The following is a 10,940-nucleotide window of genomic DNA, read 5'->3' on the forward strand; positions in this document are numbered from 1 at the left end:
TGTGGCTGGGAGAGCAACAGTGACATTAAAGACAAGTGTCTTGCAGGTGACAAGAATGTCATTTTGGTCTGCAGTAATAAAACATCCACCTCATGTGGAACTAGCAGGGTCAAAGGGTGAAACAAAACAATTTCACCAGAACACTTTACGGCTTCAGCGGCTGCACACACAGATCGCACACAGTGAGGTAAGGCACAAGCCACATGATCCAGCCTCTTAGAATAATAAGCTACTGGCTTCATTCCACCTCCACATTTTTGTGCTAACATGGATGTCATAAAACGCCCTTTACAGTCAACAGTTTGAACAAAGGGCTTGTTATAATCTGGAAGTCCTAGAACCGATGCTCCTGTCAGCATCTGTTTCAGCATGCACAGAGCTTGCTCCCCCTCAGGGGTCCAACTTAAACTTTCTGACATAGCCAAAGGTTTACTGTACGTCATATCTAATAATGGCTGCGCAATTTCAGAGTAATGGGGTATCCACGATCGACAGAAATTTAGCAACCCTAGGAATTGCATCATGTGTTTCTTTGTCACTGGCCTAGGTGCTGCCAAGATAGCTGTTTTCCTCTCTGGGTGTATGCTTTTCCCTGCTGCACTAAGCAGATGTCCTAAAAATTTCACTTCTGTCTTCACCCACTGTAGCTTTGAAAGTGAGGCCTTGTTACCTGTCTCAGCTAAGTGAGTCAGCAATGCCAATGATATGTCTTTACAGTTCTTCTCTGAATTGGATGCAATTAAAATGTCATCGACATATACCAACATCTGTGAATGTGATGGAATCACAAAATCAGACAGACAATTTGTAATATTCTGTGTGAAAATTGTAGGACTGTCACAAAAACCTTGCGGCAATCTGGTGTATGTGTATTTTTTGCCTTGATACGTGAAACCAAACCAGCCTTGTGAATTCTCATGTACTGGTATGGAGAAGAAAGCATTACTTAAATCTACCACAGTGAAGTGTGTCTTGTCTGGCTTAAGCTGATTTAACAAGGTGTGGGGGTTGGGGACGCATGGAGCTATACTCTCCACTGCCTGATTTACAGCTCTTAAATCTTGAATCATGCGCCACGACTGTGAATCAGCCTTTCTAACTGGGAAGATGGGTGTGTTACATACTGCTTGTGGAGCTTCAACTAGTATCCCTGCTTTAATCATATCCTCTATTACTGGTTTAATGCCTTCCACTGCATCAGGCTTCAAGGGATATTGTTTCACTCTTGGCCTAAAAGACGTTTTGGGCTTTATTACTACTGGACTCGCTGTTGTTATTAGCCCCACATCAGTCTTCCCAGTAGACCAGAGCTTCTCTGGGACCTGTTTAAGCTCCGGGTGATCTTTGACATCTACAACATATCATTCTGCTGTGTCATTCTCACTCCCCTTTAAATGTGTTTGTGGTGTAGTATGTGTCACCCATCCCAGCTTTTTACGAAAGATGCTGTGCTGCACGTCTGTCTCCCAACCCCCTCCAGCTTGCTGCCACATTCCAACACTCTCCCCCTGTCTCACCAAAGATGCTAAGTCTGTCCACTCAGCTGTGCCACTCTTTGTCAGTGAAATATGTGGTGTTTGCCCTGTAAAAAGTTGTTGTGCAGCTTCAGAAAGGATCACACTACATCCAGCCATGGTTTCACCATCAGTATATATTGCCTTTATGGTGATTCTCTGTGGCCCTAATTTCAGCACTTTATCTGTGTAGGCCTCATCAGGCCCAGGCATAGTCTTAAATCTCAGTGTGACATGCAAGTCTTCTGGTGGCTGTATGTCATGGTTAGTTGTCAACATTTCCTCAGCTGCAGCTAACAGTTTACAGTTTATTTGATCAGGTCTGGAGGCCGACAGGTCAAGTGTCCAGTAATAATGCAAATCCCCACTGTCCTGATGAACCATTGTCTCAGCAGTTTCTCCTTTTCCTGCAGCTATCATCCCAATGGATGTTGGAATTATTGAAATTCCAAATTTCATCATCATATCTCTTCCCAAGAGGTTCACCGGACAAGTTGGGCACATTACAACTGAACCCTGAGCTGCCTCTCCTGTGGTAGGCTCTCTAATCCACACTGGTTTAGAGATTCTATGCTGATTTAACTGACCATTTGCAGACTTCACATAAATTGTGCCATTTGAAGGATCAACTCCTGACACATGATCCTTTAAAACAGTTTTATCTGCACCTGAATCACACAGAAATTGAACAGTTTTGCCTTGCACAGTTAACGTGCGAACTGGTTTTACTTCTTTTCCTGACAGATTTAACAATACTTCAGTCAAATCTAGAGTCTGAAACACGGGCTGTTGTAGATTCTGGCAAGCTAAGGGATCATTTGTACATGTATGTGTGTTAGCAGTGTCAACAGGTGCTAGTCATTTATTATAATAAGGGTTTTGTGAATACGGCTGTCTATACTCCTCAGGTTTGTTCTCGGGGCATTCTCTGGCGAAGTGACCTATCTCCCCACACCTGTGGCACGCTTCATCCCTTCGCTTTAGTCCTCCCCTGGGTCTCCACCTATCTCTGCTTCCTCTATACTTGCCTCTATTCTGCCCTCTGCCAGCCTGCCCCTGGAAAAAGATCTCGTCTGCTAGGAAGGCAGCGGCCACAGAGCTTTGAGACTTCTTCTTTTTATTTTTAATGACTTCCTGTGCATGGCGGGCCCAGTTCATGCATTCAACGGACCCGTCAGTGTTATGACTAACATTTTGTTTTCTAATGAAATCAGCAATGGGTGAATGAAAGCCATTCATCAAAGCATGTTTTAACTGCTGCTGATATGGGCTGGCCTTCTCTGCACTCTCTTCAAGGCCGCTATGTTCCTTGAAAACTTCCTCTAATCTCGCCCTGAACTCATGAACATCCTCTCCTTCTTTCTGCATGCATTGGGCGATTTTGTTGTAATCTACAGAAGCTTTAAAGGTATTTCTAAGACGCTCATAAACCCCATCAACTTGGCCTCTTAAATTTGCATGGCCATAGGGTAGGACGGTATTACCATCCCTCCCTGTGTAGGTGCCTCGCACCCGAGCCCAGTTATATGTGAGACACTTCCTAAAAGTGGCTTCTGTTTCCTGACCGTTTAAGCGGTACGAGGAGCAGAGTTGCTTGTGTCGGGCGATAAATTCATCAACATTAGTCAACGGGTTTCCTAAACCTTTACATGCCTCTGAACATTCAGATTCAGTCCATGGCCTGTAAACACAAATAACACGGCTTTGGTCACTTTCAACACCAAAATGGGGATTCGCGACCTCCACCATGGGAAAGGTATCATGGATACCAGCTGCACTCGCCTCATCCCTTTTAGTTTTGGATCTAGTTCCATAAGGGCTTAAATATTTTGCTGCGGCATCCCCAAACTCCTGCCGTACTCTATCCTCCTCCTCTCTCTCTCTCTTCTCCTGCTCCTGCTTTTCCTCCTCCTCTCTGGCCTCTCTCTCCCTCTCTAATGCTGCTCTACGCTGTTGGTCCCTTAACGTCAGTACCACTGAAGTAGACCGCACCGTCTCATCTTCAAGTTTCACAGCTAATGCCTGCAAAGCTGCTCTCTTCGCGTTCGCTGCCTCCTGTCTTTTCTGCGCCTGCTCTAACCACAGTTTAGCGGACGCCAGTTGTAACTCTCTCTCCTGTTTCAATTTCCCTTCTGCACAAGCTGCCTTTACTGTCAACTGGTCTACTAACATTTGACATTGTCCTACAACCAATTTACCTTCAAAATCATATTTTTTGCGCCAATGTCCTAAATACTTTGCGCTACCGGGAGCGAATTTCATCATAAACTTCTCGTCACCTTCTGACGCACTCTTGGTTGCTTGGGAACCCATAATAACAACAACAGCTGGCGTCACAGACCACGTGTTCTGCTCCGCACGCACTCACACAAACACACTCACACAACAACAACAACAACAACACAAAAAAGAAAAGGCCTATAATTTTCCCCAGCTTGCGTGAACCCGCACAGCTGTTGCGCTCCTGGACTCGCGTGTACCCGCACAGTCACTGAGCTGCACCAGCCTGCGTGAAACCGCACGGCTCAGGTCCGCGTGAAACCGCGCGACCGTGCTCGCGTGAACCCGCGCAGCAAAGGAGCCGTCGCTCTCTTTTATTTATAAGCCTGCGATTAACTGCACGGCTCAGGTCCGCGTGAAACCCGCGCGACCGTGCTCGCGTGTACCCGCGCAGCTACAGTGATCTCTTTGAACTTACTTGGTGTTGCTCATTGCGTGTAGCATCAGTCCCATCAGATCCCGTCAATCGTCATCCATCGAGGAGAAAAAACAGACTACTAGTCCACCGGCCCGATGACGAATTCTCACGCCTCGGGGCTTTGCCGCAGGGCCTCTATAAGTCCTGGCTGACGTCAGTCTTTCGGCGTGTCCCTTTTCCCCTCGGTGAATGTCGATTCCAAGGATCCGGCTCAAGAAGGACCAATTAATGATAGGTTCATAGCATAAACCTATCCGCTGGAACGTTAAGGACAATTTGCTACACAGCAAAAAGCAAGACACAAGGCACCAAAGTTCTTTGTGTTACTCATGCATGAGGGAGACCTGCCTGGAGCCAAGTGTCGTTCCACCATTTGACCCCCGTCAGACTCTCAGCCAGGTTCCCCATAGCACTCCTTTTATTGTGGTAACATGAATATGCATAGGGTCATTAACATATAACATCTTACATAGGTAAACATGTGAACAAAGAATACTGTGTGTGTGTGTGTGTGGGGGGGGGTCAGAGTGTGACCCCATAAATGACTTCCCTAAACCTACTGGTCTGGAAAGTCCAGCAGTTCATCTAAACAAAAGGCACTTAGCCTAAAACAGATATAACTACGTTAATCCTACCATAAAACAATAAAACAATGTACGACCTCTTCTCATGCTCCCAGGATGTAGGTGTGCATTCCAGAGTGTTCTGGAATGCACACCAAGCCTTTGCAGCCTGCTAAAGATCACACATCCTATCACTACACAATTGATTATACATCTCTAAGCATATATGGTTAAATATTTCCTAATACAAATGACAATAATAAAATCTAAACCCATCAGATACAATTAAGGATAGGTGGAAAATCATCTTTTTAAAACCACCAAAAAAAAGGTGGTAAGTGATAAGGAGCGAGATAATAGAAACGCGATTGTTTCTTCGGTTTCTGGTCTTTCATTTTGTGGGATTTTCTTATTGATCAACTTCTCTTCCCTTTCTGTAGGATGTTTATTTAGGTGTAAAGAAATGAAGGTATGACATTGATTTGGAAAGTAATATGTTAAGATGTATGAGAAATGTGAAATGTAAATGTAAAGGATGGAAATGTTGTGGAAAGTAAATAAGTAAATATCATTAATGTGCCCTCATTAATGGGCAGCTGCTTTGGGTCTTTTAATACACCCCTTCTCTGGATCAAAAGCAGTTCAATGACATGAAAATGAAAAGCTTACAGCACCAGGTATTCCCAGGCAGTGTCCCATCCAAGTACTAACCAAGCCCAGCCCTGCTTAGCTTCCGAGATCAGACGAGGTCAGGCGTGCTGAGGGTGGTATGGCCGTAAGCTGCTGCCCACAGCACAATATGTCAACTTATGGAATCAAGTGATGAGGTGGCCAGTACCTGAAGTCACGAACACAATCCTATAACCCTACCCGCATGCTTGCCTAATACCCTAACCCAAAGACTCAGTTTAGCATTTATCCAGCAGCACAGGCCCTGGATTTTTGAAGATGGCCTCAGGAACCAGCACAGGGCCTGGTGTGTTGTAGGTGGCCTCAGCCAGCAGAACAAGACATTGGTGAAAACAGCCAAAAGCAATGTCGTTAATGTGCCCTCATTAATGGGCAGCTGCTTTGGGTCTTTTAATACACCCATTCTTCATTATATAGAGGCAGGTGGTGGAACAAATCGAGCCAACTTCTTGGCCATCCCAAAGAAAACTGCTAGAAACATTTGGTTTCATTAGTCGTTTACATCCTCTAATTGTACTCAAATACTCAGAAGGGAATGTCTGGCCAGTTGACAGTGCAAATGTTCTTCTGAAGATTGCTGCTATTTCTTCTCTAAGTTGTGCGTCAGACCAGTCAGATGTAAAGGAGATCTTCCCAATAAGGCCATCTTGTGCTAGTTTTGCTCTTGAATCTCCTCTCGGTATGAGAAACGTTGATGCTGAAGACAAGGGCAAGCACACAACATCTTTTGTATAGTGTTTGCAGGTCTTGTTTTTTCTCACAAAATGTGAGCGCATAGTATGAGCTTGAGGAACTGATGGGAGAGGAACCTGAAATGAATTCAAACACAGATACAGATAGACACCTATGCATTACAATACATCCGTAGTGTTTCTGTTATCTGTTCATTAAAACACAAAAACAACAACAAAAAACAAACAAACTGTAGACTCAGACCATCTTACTATTGTCTACCCATTACACAGAAAACTGAACCTTTTGTATCTTGTAGATTAGCATTCGGTGATTATTGGTCAAATGGGTGATTCAGTCCCCAGGTGCTCTAATCTACAGCTCCCAATGGGTTTATCTGAGTATGACTGTGTGTGAATGTTGGACAGAAAAAGTGCTTGTATTAATCTGTGCCTGTGAATGGGTAAATGAGATCTGTTGTATAAAGAGCTTTGAGCACTCAATTAGAGTAGAAAAGGCCTGCAGTTAGGTCAGTGTGTATTTGGACCATAACAAGTTTTATTTTGTTGCCCATTTACTGAAACATTTTCCAATCATAATTATATCATGAACATGATGTGCAGACTCAGCTTTAATTTAGGGTATCCATATTGAAATGATGATGTCATTACCAATTAAGCAGATAAAAGGCCTGGAATTGATTTGAGACGTAGTGTTTGCATTTTGAAAATTTTACTGCGAACAGACAACATGCGGTCAAAGAGAACATAACAGAAAGAAAATAAAGAAATTCATATAGCCACTACTTACCATCAAAACAATGAAAAATATTGACATAAAATTTATTTTGCAACACCACAGAACAAATGATAGCGTATAATATGAAATGATAGATGTTTTCATATTGTCATATCGAACAGCCCTAATACAGAGGGTTCACTGCAAGGTGCAAGCCACTCATAAGCCTCAAGAATAGAAAGGCTGGAATGGACTTAACAAAAAAACAAAACAAAAAAAACATCTAGTAAAAGCCAGCAAAATTTTGGAAAAACATTCTTTGGACAGATAAAACCAAGATCGACCACTACCAGAATGATGGCAAGAAAAAAAGTATAGAGAAGGTATGGAACGGCTCATGATCCCAAGCATACCACATCATCTGTAAAACATGGCAGAGGCAGTGTGATGGTTTGGGCATGCATGGCTGCCAGTGGCACTGGTAGTGTTTACTGAATATGTGACACAGGACTGAAGCAGCCGAATGCGTTCAGAGACATACTTGTCTGTCTGCTTAAGTCCAGCTAAAAGTAGTCACTTTGATTGGGCAGCATTTAAAAATAAAGATGGACGATGACCCAAAACATACAGTCCAAGCACCCCATGACTTTATTAAAGTAAAGAAATAGAATATTCTTGAATGGCCAAGTCAGTCACTGGATTTTAATACAATAGAGCATACATTTCACTTGTTGAAGACTAAATTTAGGAAAGAAAGGCCCACAAACAAACAGCAACTGAAAGCCAATGCAGTAAAGGCCTGGCAGAGCCTTAGTAAGGAGGAATGCCAGCATCTGGTGGTGTCCATGACTTCAAGACTTCAGGCTGTCATTGCCAACAAAGGGTTTTGAATAATAGAAATAGAAATGATCGTTTTATTTTCAGTTATTTAATTTGTCTAATTACTTTAGAGCCGCTGAAATGATAGGATTGTGTTTACAAATTACTTTTTTTCCCCTCACATTTTTATGCAATCATTTCGTCCAACCCATTGAATTAAAACTTAAAGTCTGCACTTTAACCGCATTGGAGTCGTTTCACTTTTAATTCATTCTGGTAATGTACAGAAGCAACATTAGACAATGTGTCTGTATCCAAATATTTATAAACCTGACTGTATATCAAAACCAGTCAGCTAAATGATATGTGTAAGAAGGCCTACTGAGCGGTATGGAGACGGCAGGTCTACTTGGTCCAGGTGCATTGCTGGATTCCTAAGGAAACATTTACATCAAGAACGACTGTTACCTACCAAATAAATAAATACAGTTGTATGATGTTCGATCTCTGTCTGCTGCCTACCAAATGAAATAATTGAGGACTGGCTAAGTAATTTAGCTTTGCTAGTTTTGCTAACACTGCTATCAACCCGTCCAAAATGCTATATAATAAACTTACCAAGTGCTGCGGCGTTTGTGAGGTTGAGGGTGCACTACCGCTGAATCGTTGGATGGCCGACAAAACGGCTCTTCCAATGTTTTCAGCTGGACATGCTGGTAGGGAATAGGTGAAGCAGCTCATGGCAGTCAAAAGTGACCGTGAGAGGAGCGCACACACACAACCTGACCTCAACCGGCACACTTTAGCGCGGGAGGTTTTCTTGAAGCTTTTATTTTGGTATTTCCCTCTGACCCGTACAAAAAATTTGCATATTAGCTTAATATTTAGTTTCCCGTAACATTTAGATTTAACATTTAACATTTAGATTTATATATATTATTTACATTTAACATTTAGATTTAAATATAATATTTACATTTAACATTTAAATATAATATTTACATTTAACATTTAGATTTAAATATAATATTTACATTTAACATTTAGATTTAAATATAATATTTACATTTAACATTTAACATTTAAATATAATATTTACATTTAACATTTAACATTTAAATATAATATTTACATTTAACATTTAGATTTATATATAATATTTACATTTAACATTTAAATATAATATTTACATTTAACATTTAGCATTGAGATTTAACATTTAGCATTTAGATTTAACATTTAAAATTCTGTTTTAAATATAAAAAGTTGCAAATATTTTACTAAATGTTGTAAAAAATGACTCGAAAAAACATGTTTTTGTAAGATTTAGAGGTAAATGTGGAAAAATGTTGCCGTTAATTTCAGCATGTTTCAGTTTACAAACGGCCCCATACATAGGTTGTATCCCAATTCAGATCGTCTGCAGCCTTAAAGTACGCAGCCTTAACGGTCCACAAGGGCTGCGTACTCAAAGACCACTAAGGCCAGAAGTGCGAAGCTTCTGAAATGGGACGGTCTAGCCTCTGTTGCGCTGCCCAGGTTGCCTAGCAACCATGATACTAACAGCTAACGTTTCGTACAGCATTGTTTGACAGAAATGAAGGAGAAAATCTTTTGTTCATTTGTTTGTTTGTTTCTACATGAGCTTTGATCATTCTCTGTAAGATTAAGCTCAGCTATTGAACAGCGTATATTTTAAAGTAAAGGCTTTAAAACCAAGTTAGTACAAACGTCACTAATGTCATATAACTTTGCTGACATGTGGCCAACAGTAATGTTTTAATGTTCTTCGTTATTAAACATTTGCACATAAATAAGTGACATGATATTCAGTACTTACTCAAAGTTTACTCTTCGGGTGCCCCTCATCCGCCGTTTTTTTTCCGCCAAAATTATCCACACCCACTGCCGTGCTATGCATTCTGGGATATGTTGGGCCACGAAGTCTACACCGCCACATCCTTAAAATTCAGGGAAATGAAGGACGCATTTGAGGGCCGGATTTCGAGCAGCCTTCGAAGTGGGACAGCCTTCGTCGCGTCGCTGTGACGTAATTGGCCTTAAAATGCGGCCTTTAAGGCTGCAGACCCTGAATTGGGATACAGCCATAGCCTGACATATGAAACAGGAAAAGACGGCCGTGTAATCCCTTTATTTCCCTTGAGAGAGAAATGGATCTGAAACCACAGAAACCAGAGTGTTTGCAGACACACAGATAATGAAGACATGCTGCTCGGAAATGCTAGATACAGATAAAAATGGAGTGTGTGTGTGTGTGTGTGTGTGTGTGTGTGTGTGTGTGTGTGTGTGTACTGAGCCAAGATTGCGAAACAGCCTAACTGCCTCAGTAATTATGGACCTTATAGTCCTTACAAACACTGTTTCACTAACTTCAGTAAACATTTTACATACATATGTCACTGCTGTATAATTTACAGCAAACGCCATGAACGCAGCGGTGCACGAGCCACTGCAGTGGAGCTCACGTACAGCTTTGTGGGCTCAAAATGTGGTTATAAATATTTTGTACTTGTACTTTTGTATGTGTAAAAAGAATTTGTGTGTGTGTGTAAAAAAGATTTGTATGTGGACTTAGCCAAAAAAAAAAACGTGTGACTCTCTGCAAGTTACAAGTACGAATTTTGACCCTATTTTTCTTCCTTTCATCTGATTGGTCAATGTCATGTCAATCACAAATGTAACAATCCAATCAGAGAACAGATGGGTTTGGCTGTCGGAGGGGAGCTTTTTTGAACTGCGGGTTATTACTCTATAATATTACTTACTCTAATATTACTAATAATAATTATTAGTAATATTAATGATTAATTATCTAATAATATACTAATCTGATATTACTTACACCACACTTTACAGTTATTTATTTGTAAAAAATGTTTGGAATCATGTATGATTTTTGTTCCACTTCTCACATGTTTACCACTTTGTGTTGGTCTTTCACGTGGAATTCCAATAAAATTGATTCATGTTTGCGGCTGTAATGTGACAAAATGTGGAAAAGTTTAAGGGGGCCGAACACTTTTGCAAGTCACTGTAAGGAGCTTGGAAAGAAAAGCATCTGGCATCAGGACATCCAGATGTTTTTCTTCGCTACAAAGGTGTATTAAAAAAAAGAACAGCAAATTATAATATTACAGCGGATGTGTGACCTTAAAGGTTTCTGGCTGAAAAAAGGTCACTGATCAAACTGATTCTTGCTCACAAAAAACATTTTAATCAGATTCT

The 10,940-nt window shown here is 41.3% G+C and overlaps 1 protein-coding gene and 1 pseudogene across 1 annotated transcript; both read right to left on the reverse strand.

The window, feature by feature from the left end:
- Positions 1–2,372: 2,372 nt before the first annotated feature.
- On the reverse strand, positions 2,373–3,827 carry LOC148099723 (uncharacterized). Its single transcript, XM_087850526.1, has one exon. The coding sequence runs from the start codon at positions 3,825–3,827 to the stop codon at positions 2,373–2,375; it is 1,455 nt and encodes a 484-aa protein (XP_087706652.1).
- Positions 3,828–5,437: 1,610 nt separating this feature from the next.
- LOC148099724 (5S ribosomal RNA) lies at positions 5,438–5,556 on the reverse strand (annotated as a pseudogene).
- Positions 5,557–10,940: the final 5,384 nt, after the last annotated feature.

The sequence above is a fragment of the Neolamprologus brichardi genome, chromosome 14, assembly GCF_056152115.1.
Source record: "Neolamprologus brichardi isolate AB-2024 chromosome 14, ASM5615211v1, whole genome shotgun sequence".
NCBI lineage: Eukaryota > Metazoa > Chordata > Actinopteri > Cichliformes > Cichlidae > Neolamprologus > Neolamprologus brichardi.

Coding starts and splice junctions, on each gene's coding strand:
- LOC148099723 (XM_087850526.1), bottom strand. CDS start 3,827: ATGGGTTCCCAAGCAACCAAGAGTGCGTCAGAAGGTGACGAGAAGTTT.